A 22,611-nucleotide genomic window follows, 5' to 3' on the forward strand; every position below is an offset into this window, starting at 1 on the left:
TTTTTTCCTTCTTCTGTCTTTTTCTGTCTCTTTCTGACCTAAGGATGGAACTTATGCGCGTCTTAGACGCACGAAGCCGCACATATCTTCGTCTGTTCATATCTTCATCTCACTCTCTATCTTTATCGCAACGGCTTCTTTCTGCTCTTCTTCTCTGTCTCGCTGTTTTACACACACACCACACACACACACACACACACACACACACACACACACACACACACACACACACACACACACACACACACGCACACACACACACACACACGGACGCATTTGTCTTCTTCTTCTATCTCTCGCATTTGTTATCTCTGTTCGACCAAATTCTCCCGTTTCTCTTCTCCCTCCTTTTTTCACCACAATCTCATTTTCTCTCTTTCTTTCTTTCAGTTTTCCATCTCTCGTTCTTTCTCTATTCAACTCACTCGGACACTATCGGATATCCTCGGAGTCTCTCTGGCACACACACAATCCTGCGCTTCCCATCCTTCCCTCTGGTCCCTTTTCCTCTCCCTCATCCTTATCTCCGTCCTTGGTCGTCGTGCGTGCACGCATGCCGCCTATCTCCCTCGATCGCTAGTGTATACACGCGAGCTCTCTCTCTCTCTCTCTCTCTCTCTCTCTCTCCCCCTCTCTTTGTCATGAGCAACGGCGAACACGGATACCGCGTGTGCGCGCAAAAGATGCGGCGAGAAGCAGGGAGGATAGGAGGTGAAAGGGAGGTAGAAAAGAGAAACAGAGAGAGACACAGAGAGAGAGAGAGAGAGAGAGAGAGAGAGAGAGAGAACAAAGACGAAGGAAAGAGAAAGAGGGAAAAGATGAGAGTGAAAGAGGAGAGGGCTCTGCTCGCCTGGCGCACTATGGGCTTTTCTTGTATTCTATTGATTTTTCCAAAAGTTCGTGGTGGGAGTCTGGCAGTCTGTAGCGCGCGAGCTTGTGATGGCTCGGTGTGCATCTACCAATGTGTGTGTAGTATGCGCGTATATGTGTATGTGGGTTTCGACGATATCGCCATCGTCGTCCCACCGACGAGTTCCCTCTTTCTCGCCAGTCTTATCCCTTCTCCGGCTCATCTTTCCTCTCTTTCGTTTACGAAGCGATTCTCGTCTATCTCGTGTTGTCCTTTTCTGATGCGCGCGTGTTCCGCACACCCATTATACATATATATATATATATATATATATATATATATATATATATATATCTCTTTCTCTCTCGATCCCTTTCTCTTCCTCCCACGCGTGAACATCACCCTCTCTTCCTCTCTGACCGTTACATCCCTCTCGCTCGTTAACCCCCCTTCGTCACTTACCCTCTCGCTGCCTTCTCTCATGGCAACCTGGCTGCGCGCACATGCACATGCACACACGGATACGTGTCGCTCTAGGCAGGAGCGTGTCAAGAAATTTTTGACTTTGACACTCTTGATGAAGAACGAACAGAAATCGTCTAATGCATAAAATTTCGCCGCAGCTTCATGAAGACTGTTTCAGAACTTAATCGGGGTAAGATTCAACGCAGATTATTATCATAAAACACCGTGGAATACCACGTAGAATTCGATATAAATTCTTTCTTCTCATTTGTTACAGATTATAATCGAACAATCGAATATCGAATAAAAATGACAGAACAATTATTAATACTTCAAATTCAGTCAAAATATTCAATATATAAAATACGATGAATAATTTTTATATGACAATCAGATAAAACTAAAAATCTGGTGAAAAGATTCATAATTAGATATTAGATATTCAGAAAAACAAGATGTAACATGAAATCCGGCGGATATTCGAAGAAAGAAGATAGATTTCAAAAATAAACAAACTTTATTTTGATTCTGTTGCATTTTTTTACGCATCATAATGTGTTCGAAGTGAAGTAGATTTGCACGCGCGCATAGATAAAAAAATTAAAAAGATATTGTAATCGTGGACGAATGTATTCTGCAAAACGTTTTGTTTAGGAAAAATGCAAATTTCGCTTTGCAAGATACCAGGTGTAAAAAAAACGTTTCGTTAATAAAAAATCTTTAAAAAGCAACTCCGTGCGACTCTTGGGGATACGCCGATTTTCGTCCCACCCTCGTTACGCCCCTGATTTTCCACCCACTCATCCAGCGCGGCAGGGTCACCGTGTGCACCCACACCCTGTCATACACACGCATACACGCGCACACGCAGACTCGCGCGCATGTACGTACGCGCGATTTCTCCGTTGTCTCTTTCTCGCGCTTGCTCCGTCGCAACACATCCTCGCGTTCGTGGTTGTGCGCATTGTACACATCACGCGCACACGGACGCAACGCGGGACACGAGCTACGTGTGCACGCAGATATTGTACGTGCTGACGCATACGCACAACGTGACGGCGAGCGGCGCACTATGGCGGAGGCGGCGGCGGCGGTGGTGGTGGCGGCGGTGGTGGTGGTGGTGGTGGCGGCGGCGGCAGCGACGGCGGCGGTGGTCGTGCATCCAGGCGGAGCGGAATATAGGCGGACGGACCGGTGTGTCAGCGGCCAGGGCGAAGGCAGCGGACACGACGGCTGCGATGACTACGCGATCGATAATTCGAATCGATAATTAATAATAAGAACCAGCGCCGGTGGCGGAGAGGACGGGAAAAAGGGAGCGCGAGATCGATCTCGTGCGACCACGAGAGTTGGACCGTCCGATATTTTCGTGGTCTTCCCCCTTTTTTTCTCTCCTCTTTTTTTTCGTTCGCTGACCGCGCGCGTACACACGAGGTTTATTTTGGTTACACGAGGCACACCGCGGCGCACTGTCGCATCCCGCGGAGAACGGAATCGCAAATCAACTCTGGAAAATAATAATTCAGTCCGTTTCTCCCCGTGAGGATCGATCGCGTTGCTCGCGATCCACGACGACGATGATGACGACGATGACGGCGACAAGGAGGATGGCGAGTCGCGTCACATCGCGATGTGGCCGATCTGGCCCCACAATTAATACCGCAATCGTTAATTGTTTATCGGTGTCGACGAGATTACATCGCGAAGAATAATGAAAACGTAGGGAAAATATAGGTATACGTTATTAGAGATGTATATACAAATATCCGATAAAATTGATTGATAATACTGAATTTGTCCGTTTTAGCCCTTCGCTCTTCGCTATTCTAAATCTGAATGTAAACTTAAGTTATTTTATATTCAATTCGAAATTTTTGCACAATCAGAGAATTCAAAACTCCTCAGTGAGTTTTCTATTAGAAAATAATTAGAGAATTCTTCAAGCAATGATTATCGTTAATTATTATCTGCCATCTACAAACATCTCAAAATTAAAAAATGATCAGCTTAGGATTAAGTATATAAAGAAAATTTATGAAAATGTATTTGGAAGGAATAAATAAATCAAAAGATACTATTTTATTTTCGAACGAACTTTAATTGCGCATCACTGAAAATTATTCTCATATAAATTGATTCTCGAAAAATCGCTGATTTCCTGATATTTCTGGTAGATGCTACACCCGAAATGCAGTAACATTGATGTAATTTTGAGCACGAGGCCTTGTAATGCGTTGATCCCGCCAAGTATTTTCAGTAATTGAAATTAAGAATGTATCATTCGAATCCAAATTCGTCGTCGAACTGTTTGCAATATTTATGACCTTCTTTACTGCGACTGTTGCTCCACGATGTACATACTTCTCACAAACTTTACACCATGATAATCGTTGGTAACTTTACACATGTAGTTGCGGACCGAGCCGAATTGCTCTGACTAAGAAATGCTCCGTTACACAGATATTAGCATCGTCGGTAGATTATGGAAGCCAATATGAGACGTATAAACAGCAACGTTGACGACAACGACGAAGGCGAACGCGAAGGCGAAAATGAAGATGAAGACGAAGGGGAAGGTAAACGCACGAAGGCGATGACAAGGGCAAAAGCGAGAAGATGAAGGCGAGGATGAAGATAAAGATAAAGACGATAGGGATACTCAAGAATCTAAAAAAAGATTACCTATGTAAATATATGAGCACGAGAGCGCGATTTCCTCGGTCGCATCTTAAAGAATCTGCTATTGCGACATCCTCACGCAAATACAATCCCGCCGCTCGCGCGAGTCATTTGCATAATGTCCTCGGTCCATAGGTGGAAAGGACGTACGACCCGTTGTAAATTCGGCCTCGGTTCGTCGTTGGCTGCTACGCGTGGAGAGTGACCGTTATACGTCGTCTCTCTCTCTCTCTCTCTCTCTCTCTCTCTCTCTCTCTCTCTCTCTGTCTCTCGCGGTGGTATCTTATCGTCGATGCGGCCGACGTAACCGCATAGGTAACGATCGCGCGGACCGTACTTACGATCGATCTATCTCAATCGATCGCTAGGGCGCGTGCCACGATTTACCATCGATCGCCGACGATCGATTAGCCCTGTCGAGCCGTTCATCGGCTATCCTTGGCCAGAAGCGAGATGGGGATAGTTCCGTAAAAGAAGACGAAAATGGAGAACGAGAAGAACGCGAGTCGTGATGAAGAAAGAAGAAGAAAGATGGGGAGGAAGAGGGTGAAAGAGAAGAGAACGGTGGGTGTGGGAGGTGGGCGAATGTGACGGACGAAGAAAGAGACGAGGGACGAAGGAGCGGAACGAGGGAAGCGAAACGATCGTGACAAAAAAGGAGAGAAGACAAGTGACAAACAGAGAGAGAAGATACATGTGCGTGGGAGAGAGAGGAGGAGGAAGAAACGGAGTACATTTGGGAGAAGCGAGAGAGGAAAGGAAAAGGGAAAGGAGTGCGAGGGTTCGATGGTAGACAGAGTCAGTCGCACACGCGCGCGAGCGCGCGCGATATGCGCAAGAGAGAGAAGGAGAGAGACGGGAGAGATAGGAAGGATAAGACGAACAGAGATGGAGACTGGCGAGAGCGCCGAGTAGTGAAGGACAGACAGTGCCGGACCAGCCACAACCACCGCCACCGCCACCATCGCCGCTGCCGCCGCCGCCGCCGCCGCCGCCGCCACCGCCGCCGCTGCCGCCTCCACCACCGCTGCCGCCGCTTCCATCGCCGTGAGGCTTCGAACCCGAACATGACCGAACGTCGTCGAGCAACAACGGAAACGTACGAGCGGTGCGGTTCGAGCGGCCGAGCGAGCGATACGGCCGAACAGTGCGGTGCCGACTCTTGCTGCCGCGGTTGCAGATTCTGCGGTGTGTGTGTGCGCGCGTGTTTACACGACGAGAGGGAGAGAAAGAGAAAGAGAGAGAAAGAGACGGAGAGGGAGAGTTTGCGCCGCGGAGGCGAGGGCAGGAGAGTTCGAAAGAGAAAGAGAAAGAGAAAGAGAGAGAGAGAGAGAGAGGAGAGGAACTCGCGAGAACGGAGGAGAGAAACGCAAAAAGAGCGGCGGAGAAGTCGACGAGTCGTCCGCGAAACACGGTACGTGCGCGCGTATACCGTCGAACAAGTTCCTCCTCGCGGGAGGATTCACGCAGCAGCGTGTAAGTGTACATACGTACGCCGCCTCGGCGCTCGTGACGTGTTCGCGAGGTATCGCGAGTTATCGGAGCGAGCAGCGGCCGCGACAGAGTCGACGGCGTACTACAGACGTGTAACGAACGTCGCGCAACGTCGTCGTGCTCCGCGCGCGACACGACCGGCACGCACACGCCGCGAGAAGCGCGAGAGCGATAACACGCCAGCCACCTTCGCGCGCGGCTGCCTTTAACGGGGCGTGGGTGCACCACACCGCGCTGCACCGCACCGCACCGCACCGCACCGCACCGCACGGCACCGCACCGCACCGCACTACACCGTATCGCACCGACGGTGGTGCGGCGAGACGGCGGGCGGTGCGCGTAATTCAAAAGGTGCGCGCGACTGCCGCGGCGAGAACATGACAGACGACACGGAGTGCGCGAATTCGAGGCGGCATCGCGTCGCGGGTGAAGGGACGATAATATAAATGCAGTAAAGCACAAGGGAGAAGAAGACGGAAGGGGGAACGAAGGGGGAAGGGGAGAGAGAGAGAGAGAGAGAGAGAGAGAGAGAGAGAGAGAGAGAGAGTGTGAAAAAAGAGAGAAACGAGAGAATGCACGCGAGGTTGTGAGAGGAGAGAAACTTCCTCCGAGAAAGAAAGCTCCCAAATCAAGTACATCCGCGCGCGGCCAGTGATCCCGTGTGTGGCTCGCGTGTTGCGCGTCCGCGCCTTCAGTGAGTGTGTGTGAGTGTGAGAGGACCCAGGCCGCGCGCGCGCGCGCGCGCGCGCGAGTGGGCCCAGGAGAAGAGGGAAGAGCAGAGACTTTCGTAGCTTCCGGCCTGTCGGCACGGAGGCGTTCTGGCTGACAATCACGGTTTCGCGAGGAGAATGCTGGTAATGTCGCCGACGGTTGTAACAGCGAGGGCAACAATGACGACTTCGCGAGGTCTCGACTGAGTCCAGGTCTCGGAATTCACCGAGAAAAAGAGAGCGAGGAAGAGGAAGAAAGAAAAGAAGACTCTCGCGTCTCGTGATTGACATCGATTCCATCGCCGCGACGGTGGCATCGACGAGCGTCGTTGTGCTGCTGGCCGCGGCATGTGTCGTTAACCAGGTGTTACTTCGAATTAAGAATTCACGAAGCGAGGAACGCGACAAGTCGTGCCGACGGCGCATTCTTCAAATCGTCGTCGAAGATTCGGCGGTATCTTCACGAGAGAGAGAGAGAGAGAGAGGGAGAGAGAGAGAGAGAGAGAGAGAGGGGCAACAACTTGCGACGGAAAGTCCATCGAACTTGCAACGGAAGCCCTGCAAAGTCACGGCGAAGTCACATCGGTGTCGTTCGCGAAACATTGCGAGCGAGAGCCGTATCCGAGTAACCGATGACTGTACTCTTCGACCGTTATCGCTGAAGACTGGACATCCTGTGTGATTATTCACAATTCTAACAATTGAGAGACAGCAGAAGATATCATTCGTTCAGAACATTCGTGGTTGCGATAATCGGAAGCTTAAGAGAAGAAAATCATCGATACGAAGGTGGTCATATATTCGCAACCATTCTACGATCGGAAGACCTTTCTCGAGAAATCATCCGTGATCCCAATAATACCCTTCGAAGGATCTCGAATCCCGGTATCGATCCAGGTGGTGGTGTGGCGCGGGGACTTTAGGGTAGGCTTTCGTCGTCACGGAGAAACCATATTCGCGTTACAGAGGGATTATTTACGTTCGTCTGTATCCTAACTAAAACAAGTTTTATCCTCGTTATCGGCACGTCGAGACCCGAATACAAAAGTAACGCGTGCGACGTCGCGACGCCGGCCGACGGCAAATCACTTCCGGTGAAACCGACAACGCGATCACAGCCAGGATGCAGGTGGCAACGCTGTTCAGGGAGAGCGCTACCCTGCTGGGTGCATCCAGCCTGGACCCCCCGCAGACTCACCATCATCAGGGTGTGCACCAGCCGCAGCCGCAGCAGCAACAGCAGCAACACCAGCAGATGCAGCAGCAGCAGCAGCAGCAACACGCCACCGACATACACCTAGTCGGCCACCACATGCAGCACCACTATAAGATGTAAGTATCCGCTTCTCTGCCGTTCTTTTCGAACACTGATGCCGGGAACCCGCGCTTGACGCTCGAAAGTGTTCGACCTTCGAGCCGAGACAGTCCGCGTTGGCGAATGCGGCTACGCACGCGAGAGAAACGGCCGGTCAGTCACGGAGTATACCTGCGTCCAAGTTGTTGTTAACGTCACAAACAAAATTGTCCAAAACTTCTGAACGAAAAGAGCGAAGCTGTAAGATCTCTTGTCGCTATATAAAATACAACTTGGCGCATCAAGTTCCTTTTGTTCCCCATGTCTTAAAAATTTACAGAGGCCTTCAGAAAATCACGAGCTTTATAGAGCTATCCGCAAATTGTAAGGATTAGAATGCAGTTGCACTTGGCATTCGTTAATTTTCACATTAATATATGTCGTTTAATGCAAGTCTCGATAGAGAGACTTAACAGATATTTTTGGAAACGAACAATAAAAAGATACCGGGTTTTACGAGTCGTTTACCTTGAACGCAGATCGTAGACTCGAAGAGCCGGAAAATATTAAAGTTGTTGAAAGAATCTTCAGTATTTCACCATTTCGTCAGAGAGTTGAATAATGAAGGTGATTTTGCGACCAGTTGCTTCAATTGTTGTAGAAACCAGGTGGTTTTTGTGGTCAAAATAGCATATAACCGGTAAACCCATTTCGCTTTTTCCGCTGGGTAGATGCTGTCCAAACATGCCTGGCTTTTGCATCAATACACCAGCCACTAAACGGCAAACCATATTCGTATACCAAACTAAGCGGCAAATGTTATTTGCCGAACACTAAAACCCGTAAAACCATTCGTTCGAAGAAGCGACCTTGACGGCTTCTTACACATACAAACCTTCGTTTGTCGTTAACTCCACCTGACGGTATAATTTTGTGTGCCCCTTTCGCGCGCGTTGCATTTCTAGGTAAGATTCTTGTCGCGAAATGATTAGATGAGGAGATAATAAAGCGACGAAGGGCGCTTTATGTTACCTCGAGTGCGGATGCCGCTTCCTATTACCGTCGAACTCGGAATGAAGACGGAACTACTTTCTCTGGACGCCTTTAATTAAACAATTTTAATCAAATAGTGCGTTTCGCGAGGGAGAAAAAGGGGGAGAAAGGGATGCGGAAAAGTGTGTCGACGATTCCGCGCGAGACGAACCACCTTCCCCTCTCGTGGCTACTGTGATTTTTCTCCGATTCGCCGGAATGATCGGCCCGCCGAGTGTCGTCGCGCCGCTAAAAATGTTTATTTACGTTCGTTCGGGATATCGACATTAACCTTTTAAACGACGCGGTCGAATGGCGTATAACGTTGCCGCCGGTATCGCTGCCATTCATATTTGTTTTTATCCGCATCCGCGTGCGCGCACGGAAATATCTTCGAATGGAAACGGCTGGACGCGATATGATTTTATGAGCCACATGTTCCCGCAATATACGCGGACAATACAAATGGCGACTTAGATCAGCAGGTGAATTCTTCCCCGGCGCGAGAGAGAATCTCTCTCTTTCTCTCTCCCTCTCCGCCCCTCTTTCTTTTTCGCCGACAAAAGCGAAATTGTTCTTGCCGTTTCTTTTTCAATATCTCTTGCTTTATGAATGGGATAAGAGGAAAAAGAGAGAAGGCACGCGGTAGATTCACACGATGTGCTGCGGGAGGAACTTGCCAGACTTTATAAATGGTGGCCTCAAGTGGCTTTAACTAGAAGAAGTCGTGCAAACGGTTATAAACGACAAAGGAAAAAAGAAAAAAAAGACAAAAAAAAAACAAAAAACCACGCGAAGATCGAATGTCATCGCACTGGTTACTGCATGTTGTCAGTTTTATCGCATTACTCTTCCCGTTATATGACACGAAACGTTGAATTTTAAATGACTAATTATTTTTTCATAGGCAACAAAAGATACTCGGCGAGAATATTGAGATAAGAATTCCTAATCAAGGGGCCTCAAGCATATCGGTTCGAATTATCTGGTTAAATTTACGCAAATAACATATTTCTGGAGTTTAACACTTTCTGGGACATCCGACATGCTAGCCGCTCACTTGAAAAATGGCAAGACCTCTGAATCTTGTTCAAGAGCGAACAATCAGATCCTGAACCTGTGTATTATGCAAATTCAATAAGTCTTAAAATCGGAAAAATTTACAACATATCCGAAACAAACAGCGCGTCGAAGACGCGCGAGTGAAGGTCCCACCGACGAACTTGAGACCGGCTTGTGACTGTACGGGAACATACATTTTTTTCCGATAGCGTCTCCGATGCGCTAAACAGACTGATAAGCATGCAAAGCCGACGGTATCGCGACCAAGGGTCATTTCTTTCCGAGACGTCGATGAGTCAGTCGCGAAGGCAGAAATAACGTCGCAGCACGGGTAACGTCGCACGAGCAAAAAAGAAAGAGCACGATAATCGCCGAGCCGAGAGCGTACGTTCGCGTTCCGCTCCAATTTTGAAATACGGGGACGATCTATCATCCTTGAAAATTGGAGTAAAAGCTCCGTCTTTTTTTTTTTAGTCCGCCAGTATTTGCAACGTTTCCGTCGGCGCGATACATTAAAACAAGCTATCGAACGCATGATAAATCGGAGTTTTACATCGCCATCCTAGTAATACCCATGTCTATGTCTGTATGATGCGAAAGAGGACACGCTTCGATAATACATAGTGCGAATGCGTTATACATCAGGATATCTCTAAATGAATGGGAGTTTGAACGAGTGATTAAAGAAGAAATTCACTGTCCTTAAATGACATACGAGCTACGGATAATGAGATTGTACATCGATAGCAATTGGCGCATCTAATGAACGATTGAAAATAAATTTGTTTTAAAACATTATTCGAGCTTTTTATGTTTTAATCCTTCCTCAGGCAATGACTTTCAACTAGAAATTACTAATTGCTCCTTCCAATTTATTCCTTCAACTTGTACTTCTTCTTACGAAGATGTATAAACGAATACTCCTCTTCTGTCCTTTTCTCTCTCCAGAAGATTCTCCTTGAGAAAAATATCATCGCCGATTGTGTCACGTCGTTGAGGTCTTGATTAAATCTGTTTACCTATCCCGTTCTAAATTCGTACATCTCTAACCTCGTACATATTCAAAAGCTCGCGAGATGAACGCTACACAGAGATTTCCTCGCGATCTCCCGCGGCAAAAGTCATCTGGACTTTCATTGAGATGCGAATGGGCCAAGAGGCGAGAGCATAGCGGGTGAGTGAGTGAGAGAGAGAGAGAGAGAGAGAGAGAGAAAGAGAGAGAGAGAGAGAGAAAGAGAGAGAGAGAGAGAGACCGGCCGTTGCGGCGTGTCGTGTATCGCGCGCGGATCCCAACGAAATTTTACGTAACATGTAAATGCGCTCGTCGTGAATGCGGTCGCGTTACGTGCCTCTTTCTCTCTGTCTCCCTCCCTCTCTCTCTTGCCGTCTCTTTTTATTGCCGAAGCGGCACTTACGAAACCAGTTTTGGTGTAGACCTGCGGTTCTTTCGAGATACGGCCGATAAATTTTTTCTTCCACGAGCGCGAGAGCAGGTCTCCCTCCCCCCTCCCCCCACCAAGTTCAAAAATATTATCACGTTGTCGCCAAAGCGGTTCTCTCTCTTCCCTCCCCCCCCTCTCTCTCTCTCTCTCTCTCTCTCTCTCTCGCATGTCAGTGAAATCCTTCGCGAGTATACCCTTCGGGATGATGGAGGCTGCTGACTTCGAGAGCTCCTTTACGAATTTCGTCACGCGCGCCAAAGGGACGCGCCGCCGCCGGCTGGCTTTGCATTTGTATTCGTTGCGCAAGGTCCGGTCGCGCCCTCGTTCCTTAAACAGTATAATTTGCGGAATCTCGTCGGCGACGAGGGCACGCTCTTTCTCCTCTCTTTATCCTTCTTCCTCCTAACCGTCCTCTTCGTCGCGACGTGTCGGATTAAACCGCGAGATCAGTATTGTATCGAGACGGCTTCCATAAATGCTCATTGCAGACATGTCGCTTCTCGAACTCGCGGCAAATGTAACACCAATCTTTTGTAAAAATCGCGGCACGTTTCGCCGCCGGCATTTAATTCACATCGTCGTGATAAGTTGAAGGTGGCATCGAATCGCGATTAACGAAAGCGCGCACGACTCTCTCGACACGCTTTTTAAGCCTCGCGTGGGCCGATGATGCGTCAATTCGTCGCGCCCCGCAGTTTTTCAATTATCGCCAACAGTACCGCGCGCGGAATAAAGACACATAACTCGATTATGCGGTATTATGACGTCTCGATGAAATAGCTTAATACAATTTCCATGTAGGACGCACAGCGAATCTGACAGTGCGGTAATTAAAGCGCGCGTTGCTTTATCGCTATCAGGGGAACGCACTATCTCGCTCTTTGTTTCTCTCTCTCTCTCTCTCTCTTTCTCTCTCTGTCTCTCTCTCCTGACTCGGCCGGCTACTGAAAATTAGTCTCCGGCTAAACTCGATTACCTCGCCCGATCGGAAATATCGATAGATTTGCTAAACGCTCATTCTGATAAAAAGCGCACGTGCGCGCATAATTCAGTGCGCACGTGCACGAAACGTGCGACGAGATGGAAAGAATATTTAATAAAGAATAGGTAAAGATGTAGGCTTCACCTCTTTTCTTATACAAAAAAGTATTCCGTATTGAAAGTCACGAAACGAAAGAAACTTTAGCGAAACTTTCGAATTTACCTCTGATCGAATGCGATAAATTTTCCTTAATTTATTTAACGGATGAAAATTGACAGGTTGACATTTGATATGAATAAAATAAAAATTAACGGACAGACTCGCGGTATATTTTGCGTGTTTTAATTGCATCACTGAATGATTACGAAATCGCTATCGGATCGCACGCGTTCGCCATCTTTTTCGGTTCCTCTGCACCAAAATTAGATTCGAGTCGTGCTGATTAGTATTTAATTGCAAAGTTCTGGCGAGAGCGATGCTTGCAAATTTTATCACGTTTCGCTGAGGAACGCGAGTGCATTTGCATTCGTCGCGCCGCCCGCCGTCGGGTCCGCTTCGCGCTCGCAATCCTTAAATTGCGGAATGTAATCAATGGATAGAATCTGTTGGAAAGACCAACGTTTCCGACTGCATTTACCCCCACAAACACTTCCACGGTACATGCTCTACGAACATCGAGAGATAACGAAACCAATAGCGCCACATAAGCGCTAATCTTTATGAATTTAAATTTAATTTCTCAACGAGTTTAATCGCAACTCGCGATTGAGATTTGCGACGATCAGAGCACGTCAATTCTCATGCTCCCAGAGAAGAGAGGTTGTCGTTATGTGTTTTCGAGTATTACATAACTTATCCGATCTCTCTCTTCCTCCCTCCTCTCTCCGTTTTTATCATTAAATTATGTGAACGACCTCGCTGAAAATAGTCGGGCGGTGTCACGAGTCGTCGATAAATGGTCCGCGTTAACGTAATTCTCTAGCCACCTCATCTTCCCGTAATACTTTCTCGACTACTCTCGTGAAAGTGTGCTCGTGTATGTCATTTCATAGGCAATAATTTCACGCGTCATTATGTAACGTTTTAGGATCTGAGGACGTTATCGTCGCGCGAGGGCATTTGATTTTTGTGAGCGCAGCGGAACTGACGTCGATCTCGTTTCGATTCATGCGGCACGATAACGATAGCAAAGACGAACACGTGCTCCTTCTTTATAATTCTATTAAAATGTCGATCGTGAAAACGGTCCATAAAGTTCCGTCCGAAAACCACCGCGCGGACTGAAGGTCGTGATCCTGGAATTGAGTTTCGGTTAGACCCGTGGTTCTTCCCGCGAGTACTTTCCTCCTCGTTGAAAGTCGTCGTGCTTTCTCGAGCCCGCCACGTGTCGTTACAATGTGGCGCACATTTTTCACGTCGGGACGTCGTCTATTTTACTCCGTCTAGTTACTCCAGTTTCCAGACGGCAAAGTTTCAACGCGATGTACGCGAAATCCTCCTCCGCGGCGAGAACAACGAGATACAACACGGTGTAAACGTTAACAGAGACAATCTCGAATAAACTAGGAGGATAAAATCGTAATCGGGAATATATTGCAATTATAAAAGAGAGTAGAAAAAGTTATCAGTGCTGAGCGCGAGGGGGATAAAACTCATTTTTATGCGGAGAAAGTAAAAGAGTTTTTCATCTCTTTTTAATAAAAAATTCTTACGACTACGTAACTAAGGCCAATAACGGCGATTATACATCACTACGCGCATTACATGATTTACACGTTAAGATGAAAAAAATTACTAATAGATTTTCTTCGCTTTGAAGTTGCGTGTTATCCGATTATGTAGATTAATCCAACATTTATAATCCAACATTTTTGAAATGAAAGAAAGTGTACTCCTTTACAATTGATCAATTTTAAAATGTAAGAATAAAATCAAGACAATTCGAATATTGTTTTATTTTCAGACTCTTTGAGTTTTATACTTTGGAAAAAAAAAACCTAGACAAGTCTGTTTCTTTTCAAAGTTTTCAAGTTTCGACTTTTAATAAAATGACAAAACGTATTTATTTTGTATCTCGTAATAATTATGTATTTTTTCCATAATTTTTAAACGGTAAAAATGCACGTGAAAATAAAGAAAAGCCTTTTCAAACGGCTTGATAAAAAATGACGTTAGAGAGCATCTGACTTTACCGTATCAATTTCTATCAATGCTGACGTAATAGCGCACCGCAGTCGGGATGTAGCAGCGAGGGCGGAGTGTTTGATGTATAGAAGAGTCCCCGGAGAATTGAAGCCAAACCCGCAAGAAGTTTGGACCAGACTTGGGGGCGCCAATAGGTCAAGGCTATCTGACGCTCCCGATGTGTATACACACACCTACATTGGCGGTCTACCCCGTTTTCCAGCAAATTCATTACGGAGTTCCTTGGGAATACTTGAAGATTAACGATGAAGATAGTTGGCGGCGGGAACGGAACGCGCTACTACACCGCGCATTCGTCATCGGGTTTTTCGAACTTTCTCGTCGTCGTTTGTTCTCTCGCGACCAAAAAGAAAGGTCGGCAGCGGTGCTGTTCGACTTTTTCGAGTCGCCGAGCGGGAGAAAAAATGGAAAAAAAAGAAAAAAGAGAAAAAAGAAGAGACATATGCATAGTGAACTGATGTCGACGTCGACATCGTCGTCGTCGTCGTCGTCGTCGTCGTCATCGTCGTCGTCGTCGTCGTCGTCGTCGTCGTCGTCGTCGTCGTCGTCGATGCGGTTGCGAGGTTGAAAGTAGGCGGGGAGAGCGAGTGCAGCAAGGACGAATCCTTTACCGCGATGACAGGCTTCGCTCTCCGCCTCCTTTCGATCCCACTACCACCATAGTGTTGGTTGGCAGGATCATGCTCTTCCCGCGTTGCTGGCTCTGTTGCCAACCCGGGCGGGTTTCCACCGGGTTTTGCAAAATTCTAAAACTCGCGCGCGCGCGCGCTCGAGCGATGACGAGAAATAAAATGCACCATGGGTAATTACCTGACGCGTTTAACGCGATTTCACGCCTCCTCGTACGAGCTGATCAAATGTGAAGCCTTGTGAAGCCTGTAATTTTCACAAGGCAGAGGCTCTCGAACTTTTTCCTCCGCTCTGCCGTCTTATGTAATTTGACGTATACAACCTATCATCATTGTTAATCATCGTAACGTTAAATAACCGGCACCCTCGCTGACAAATAGCAACACACAGCGTGGATTAATTGTTGCTTTTTTTCTTCCTGATAAACCCTCCGGGCATTAAACGACGCGTTGCAATTTGAGAACCTTTTGTCCCCGAGGATATAGCAAAGTTGTTTAATGCTCAAACTCGTTAATAAATAACGAGCAAGTGGCGAGACGCAAAGACGATGCTCGTATTATCGCATCGCGTGCAATTTTACGTGATTATTCCCGCATAATTTTTCGAATAAATACAAGTTGCGAGCGGTAGTCGTACGCGATGTCTGTTTCCAGGCCCGAACTGACAATGTAACTGACAAAATAGATTGAGATGTCGCGGGACATAATCGATGTTTCAATGCTTGAATCTGTTAATGAAGAAACGATAAAATACAAATTCTATCGCAATACGCCAGTCGATACGTCGTAACGGTAAATCCCGGTGATGCGGGATAGCGTGTTATTGCAAATCCGACTACGAAAACAGAGAGTAGAACACGTCGAGTAACTCGACTGTCAACGGTTTTACGTTCGGGCTGACATATTTGAGTTGCCGTAATGTAGGTAGCGGAACGAAATTGTCGGTTCTGGAGAATTCGATCGATATGTAATTGGCGATGTACGCGGCGATCGCGTGGTATTTCCTTGGCAAGACAAAAGCAAACGCGCAACAATAGCACACAAGGCTGGCGGCGACAACACAGAATATCGAACGGCGATTGCTTCGTAAAGAATGCTCGCGGAACATAAAGCTTCGCGGGAAAACTCGAGAAACATTAAACTCATTGTAAGAAAAAACGTGCGCGCGATTCGAAACGATCCAGCGAAACGAATAACTTTGCGATAATTTATGTAATAACCTCTATTTTCAATATATAGTAAATTATTATTTCTTCAGATATTAAGATAAAACCAATAAGATTAATAACGTTATGATACAGTTATGATACATAACATCATCCTAAAATTTTCGAAAATATATTTCCCACTGCCAAACGGCCTTAAACACAATCTGAAAACAGAGTCTGAAAACAGATTATTCTTTGGGGAAATTATTAATTTTTTATAAATATTACGAAATAGTTTATTATTTCAACATTTGATGGATTCCGTTTACGTTTTATCAACATTATGTTATCCCCGTTGTACGGTAAAGAAAAGAAAATTGCAGAAGATGATACGAAAAGGAGGGAAGAAAAGCGAGACGGAGCACGTAAACGAAAGCACGTGGTGCACACGACGGGCGTTTACGTCGCGGATAATGTTGGGTCGTGGAAGAAACGAATGAACTCCCGGAGACCGAGAATCGCGGCCGGAAAAACGCGGAGGCGAGGTGAACGTAAACGCGGCCACGTGTCGCCGATAAATCGACCTTATCAATAAGATCGAGCTCTCGGCGCTTTCTCTCTCGCGTCTTCCCGCCTCTCGCTCTCTCTCCTCCGTTCTTATCCCGCTTCCTTCCCGTCGTCCCGGCGCCCCGCGGACCGTAGTTATTCATATATTCCGGTAAGTTTGGAATACATGAATAAGCTACGAGTCTCAGGTATTCGCACGAATCGTCTTCGATGAAGCTCCAGGTAAGAGCCACGTCGGCGGCGTTTAGCGCGTCTCGAGGAAAGCGACAGGTGACACGCATCCCGTTACACATCCATCTCTCCCCCATTTCCATCTTCGGAGTTATCTTGAATCTCTATATTTCAACGGAAAAGCATTTTATCTCGAGAATACGTGTATGAATATTTTTCTAGATGTTAACGCTCGAGATCTTAATAAGCTCGATATTTGACAGCCATTTGATTATGACATGTGAGCAAACTCTCAAAATTGATAATAAATTATTCATTTGGCGAATATATATCGAAATTAAATTTGAAAAATTAAGTCAAAAGCTGGCGCAATTTCTTTCTCCACGTTTGTTCTCCATGATGTTACATTCGCTCTTGTCCCGTGTACGGAGATTTCTTCCTCTTTTTCAAATGATGACTTTAATTTGATTGTATTATTTGGTCGATTATCGCCTTCACGAATAATCGATGGTGAATTATTTGTCGCGAGACGGAAATACGATGCAGGAGAGAAATTTTTCTTAATTTCCTAATATCATGTGTCATACGTGTTCCATTATTTGACAGGTGCAAACTTTGGCATTACAGCTCCGGTAATTTGATAAGTGCGATCGTATTATGTGGTGGTGATATTCATTTCCATAAAACCGAGAGACCGAGATTTATAATACGAGAAAATGAAATAAGATTATGACGTTCCATCTTCATTATCCAAACTCGCTGTGACATAAGTTTGATCGCGAAAATAGAACGAAAATTCGTTATCCGTTATTCCGCCATTATTCGTCGAAATAATGTCCCTGTGATCTTCCATATTCCGCCACCTCACCAAAATGGGTCACCGATGCATAATTTCGCGCTCTTCACTTTTTCGCGGTATTACAACGGATCGGACCGGACCAATCCTGACCGATCTCCGCCGTCCAATGCGAAAAATCAACGAATCGACGAGTTCTTGCTCACGCTCGTTAACGATTCGCATACATTGACATAAAAGCGTTTTTATCAGCTTCGTAAATGACATGTCGCGCCAGGAACGTATTATCGTTAATCGTCTACGAGAGAAAAACGAAACAACATATTCGGTAATTGCGGAATTATGCAACGCAATTTTGAATTTTTCAACACGTATTCGCCTATAATCACATTATCTTGTAAATGAAACCTGACAATTAATGATAGTTTCTCCTTTTTAAATTATATCACTCGAGTGTCGTGTTTAAAAAAAAAAATGCTATTTTTCTGAAGCTGTTATGATTAATGCGACTAATAAATGCCAAGTATACGATGAATAAAAGATCATTGGAGTTAAACTTATTGGATACATTTTTTTAACAGGTGATAAAAATTTGCTTTCGTATATCCTATTCTATATATTTACCCGGCCATCTTGCAAGTGATGTATTACGCGAGATGTATTCTCGGCATATTACATGAACTAACTAAGCGGCTTGCGATAAAGGCGCTTTCCGTATTGACTCGCCGACGACGGTCAAAGCGACACTACGCGATTCTGACAGTCTCGGACAGTCCGGTACGAAACGTGCGAATCATTAGACGCCGGGCAACAACGCTTTACATTGCCTGGCAGATATTAAAAGCGCTATATTAAGGTTCCGGCAAATCACGGCAATTACTCTTCCGCGTCGCGCCGCATTCGCGATTTTAATTGTCCGGACGCGAGTGGGGAGGGGGACCCTCGCGCGCCAAAGTATTTATCTCGACGCATTATTATTCCCGTCGAACGTGACCGTAACCCGCAATTGTTGCGTCAACTTAACGCACACGCCGCCGAGCTCTGCGCGCTCTGCGTATCGCCCGATCCTGTTTTACGATCGCTCGCGCCGACCGCGAATTCGACCGATACGCAATTACGGAATTGCCCTCGTATATCATCGACTGGCCCGCTTCGTGCAAAAGGGCCCTTCACACGTTCGCCGTTTAATACGCGTACGCGCGAACGGTCGTTACAGAAAAGTTTTTCCAACTGCGGCCCCCGAATGCGATCCGACGGTTCGCGCGTACAGTGACGCAAGTACAGTTTTCCGCCGGGTTCAATTTCGCCAAGTAACAATTCAACACGTTGCCGACATTTCTATGCGAAATGGACGGACTAACGGTATAAATACGCGAGGAGAGATAGTATTGACGAATAGCCTAAGACAGAGAAGGAACAGTTTGACTTTATGTATAAAACTTAATCTATTAATATCTTATTAAAGACAGATTATCTTTATTAAAGAGATTCTAATCGTGTGATGACATTCGATGAACAAATTTTATCGAATTAATTAAACGAAAAACGATGATAAATATATGTAATTGAACTTTGATTCACAATTCCTGACAAAATATCGCGCAAAGCTACATCACATGTAGGAGGAGTAATACAGGAGGAATTAATGAGACATCTGTGTAATTTCGATATCGTTTTTGAGTGTCATTGTGATCAGCGCGGAAAATCGTGAGGGCACGATCATGGCAAGCCAAGCCCACATGAGTATCCCCCCCCCTCCTCCGCTCTTTCTCTCATACCTGCAACGCGCGCGACTGCAGCAGATCCCAAAAATATCTCGGCGTTAGCTCGCGCACCCACGCCGGGGCTCTCGTTCGAACTCTACGCGCTTTTATTTATAACTCGATGTTAAAAAAAAGTGACAGCACGTCGAGTCGCGCATATGTCGTCGTCGTCGTCGTCGTCGTCGTCATCATCGTAGTCGTCCCTGTCGTTTTACGGGTGTTGCGAAAAAAACGTGGCGCGTGTCCCGTTTGCGTGAGTTATGAAAGTCGGGCTTAACTTTGTAAATCGCAACTCGAAATTCGGAATTCGCGTTCGTGTTATCCTTCTCTCTCTCTCTCTCTCTCTCTCTCTCTCTCTCTCTCTCTCTCTCTCTCTCTCTCTCATTTCGTTTCTTGTCTCCTTGCATTACCAATCCTTCCTCCACGCTCGCTAACCCCGTCCATGTCGAATCCTTTTTTCCCTCCGCCCTCTCTGTTCTTTTCCTTCAATTTTTCTCGTCCGTGCACTCTTTATTCCTCTTTCTCTGCCTCACGTTTATCGTCTCTTCTCTCTTCTCTCTTCTTTATTATTCCCTCCCTCTTGTCGCACCTCTCTTTATTTTAGCCCGAGGCGAGCGCCGAGATGATAACGGAAAGTCGAAGGGATTCGAGGGGGTGGCAGAAGGGAGAGGAAAGACGAAAAGAGCAGGGAAGAGAGAAGATAGAGAGATGGGGAGAGGCAGTGGAATATATGAGTGAGTGAGTGAGTAAGAGAGACGGGGGAGGGAGAGGGAAAGGGGGTGAGAGAGAGAGAAGAGGAAGAGGAGGAGGAGGAGGAGGGGAGGAGGAGGAGGAGGAGGGGAGGAGAAGGAGGAGGAGGAGGAGGAGGAGGAGGAAGAGGAGGAAGAGGAGGAGGAGGAGGAGGAGGAGGAGGAGAAGGAGGAGGATGAAAAAAGCGAAAGAGGAACAGAGAAAGGCAAAGCTAGAGAAAAGAGAAAGAAAGAGATGGAGAACAAGGGATGGGAGAAGGCGAGATAGAAAATGAGCGCCCGCTTGCGTACAGAGAGCCCGTCCAACGGACTCTACTCTCCTCTCTTCTCCTCTCCTCTCCTCTCCTCTCCTCTCCTCTCCTCTCTTTTCCTTTCCTCAACGGGCTCTCACGAGCCGTGGTTTCGTAATACGCGTCTCTCCCTCTGTTGAACATCTTTCTTTCTCTATCCCTCTTTTTCTCTCGTTCTCTCTCACTCAGAGAGCACGATACATCGTACGCGCTACGTATATATCGCTTCAGAAATTCTGTATCTTGGCAAAGACGCGCGTTGGAAACGTAGAATAAAACCTGACGTTAATGGGGTAATAGAGTTTTCTCGTCGTCCATGTCCTCACATCGATGACGACGTGTCTTAAATAAAAGTAATCTTTAAGCGTGAACCTGTAGCGATCTATAAGCGGCGACTTGTACTTGCACACTCGATCGCGTAGCTTTCCGGATAAACAAGCACAACAACTTTTAAAATACATATACTAGCTTGACTTACGGACACATTTAAAGGAACATATATTATAAGTTAAGAATATGTTATATAATCGGTAAATAGGTGAGCGTACTACTTGATGTGTTTATATAATGATGTTAATAATTACTGAATAATTAATCGTTGATTAATTCGAGATATCGCGGTGTGCAATTGTCGCCGAAAATGATTGGTTGCAACAACAGCCGAATTCATTATTAATTTCTACATATTATGAATTTACTGAATAGAAACATTGTAAAGATTAATCTAAGATTGAACGATATAATGGAATAATTTATGTTTTAATTAAGAGTAAAATATTGTATCATTATAGTTATATATATATATATCTAAACGTCTAATCATCTTTTATACATCTATGTTCTCTATCTACCTACAATACATCTCCACTTAAATATTTGAAATCTTGTATTTAAACAAGCAGGACAGTCGAGCCTGGACTTTATATATTTTCAAAGCGTTTCAATCCGGGATTAATTAACATTGCCACTTTGCATTTTGGTTCGGACGTCGTGCGTGCGTTTACCAATCAAACAATATAATACTTCTTCTTTATACATAAAGTATTATACGATATTGTATTACCAATGATTTGAATAAAGCTACAAAGCAAATGTCGAATTTTTGAGGCTTCCTCAAACATAAAATTCATATCGCGGGAAATCGGAGAAATACATTCGAAAAATGAGAAGAAGCCCCAAAATGTGATCGCGTACGCATGAATTAATATTTCCACTGTTTATCGAATAGATACAAAATCTGAAACAGAGACATGGACATTGCGCGAGCGGAACGAGCGGTCTTTTAGACGAAAAATTTCACAGTTTATTTACTTGCTTCGCATCTTTCAAATATTAACATTAATGGTCCGATAATCGGGATTAAAATTAATGAAACGATGCAGCGCGAGACTGTTGAAATTTTCTGAATCGAATATCTATAGGATTAACTGCGATATAATATATTTAATAATACGATTGTAAATACAAAGTGAGGCGAGGATTTTCGATAAAAGAAAAGAGGGGAAAAAGGGAGACAAAAGAATCCTTTCATTAATATCTTCATATACAACGCGCATACTTTTTATGCGAATAGAAATGCGTTCTGTATTTTTCCACAGTGGAACTCGTTAAAAGTTCCTTGCGCCTCAATTCTGGGTCGCAACGCAAAGTTTGGAAACCACTGCGGCAGTTACGTATGCCCGCTTTCCGTCTGTCACCCGATATAGATTATAACGTGATTAAATTGATGAACATATCATTTGGTCTAGAATTATAACGTAATTAGTTATCCGTAAAACGGATCTCACACACACAATACACGCTTTGGACGATCGCATAAATTGCATACATTGCATTTCATAGATATCTATTTATGCGGATTACTTCCTCCGATCGTAAGTGATTACTTTACTTGATCAATTTAACACTCGAATTGCAACAAAAGTACCGCGATTGCGCGCCGCGATTTAAAGCCCCGCGATTAAAGGTAGATTTTATCGCGCATTATTGAACGGCGACAGATCGATGAGTTTAATAACCAAGGGAATTGTGCACATTCTTCGCCTTGATAAATAATTGCCGCGCATAACTTGTCCCGTAACTTGTTGATGGGAGATTTACGATAATATTATATGTATCTATGCGACACGCGACAAACACATTCGTGATACGAATACTCGAGGCGGTCTCGCCATTCAAAGTTCAAGTGTCAAAAACTTATGCATAGCTCTGAATTTTTCGCACATTCTAATTCATAACACATTTGTATATATATCTATCTATCTATATATATAATATTATTGT

The 22,611-nt window shown here is 45.6% G+C and overlaps 2 protein-coding genes across 4 annotated transcripts in view; one reads left to right on the plus strand and one right to left on the minus strand.

The window, feature by feature from the left end:
* The window catches only part of Dnmt3 (DNA methyltransferase 3), a 125,815-nt gene that overhangs the window by 14,732 nt on the left and 88,472 nt on the right, over positions 1–22,611 (minus strand). Inside the window, exons 1-2 of one of the 3 annotated variants that reach the window (XM_089081058.1) lie at positions 1,832–2,348; positions 1,313–1,495 (exon numbers count right to left, since the gene is read on the minus strand). The exons of 1 other annotated variant lie outside the window; for it this stretch is intronic. In XM_089081058.1, the coding sequence (XP_088937184.1) occupies positions 1,313–1,333 (21 nt within the window). In that variant the 5' untranslated portion in view covers positions 1,334–1,495; positions 1,832–2,348. Of the gene's footprint in view, positions 1–425; positions 1,051–1,312; positions 1,496–1,831; positions 2,349–22,611 lie in introns of those variants that run through there. One more of the 3 variants, XM_089081057.1, reaches the window with a different exon arrangement.
* Positions 2,440–22,611, plus strand: part of Tdg (Thymine DNA glycosylase) — a 117,458-nt gene continuing 97,286 nt past the window's right edge. The window contains exon 1 of the mRNA XM_089081059.1: positions 2,440–7,530. Within this exon, the coding sequence (XP_088937185.1) occupies positions 7,322–7,530 (209 nt within the window). The 5' untranslated portion in view covers positions 2,440–7,321. The remainder of the gene's footprint in view (positions 7,531–22,611) is intronic.

The sequence above is a fragment of the Pogonomyrmex barbatus genome, unplaced genomic scaffold (assembly GCF_055798465.1).
Source record: "Pogonomyrmex barbatus isolate J1 unplaced genomic scaffold, ASM5579846v1 scaffold4, whole genome shotgun sequence".
In the NCBI taxonomy this organism is placed as follows: Eukaryota; Metazoa; Arthropoda; class Insecta; order Hymenoptera; family Formicidae; genus Pogonomyrmex; species Pogonomyrmex barbatus.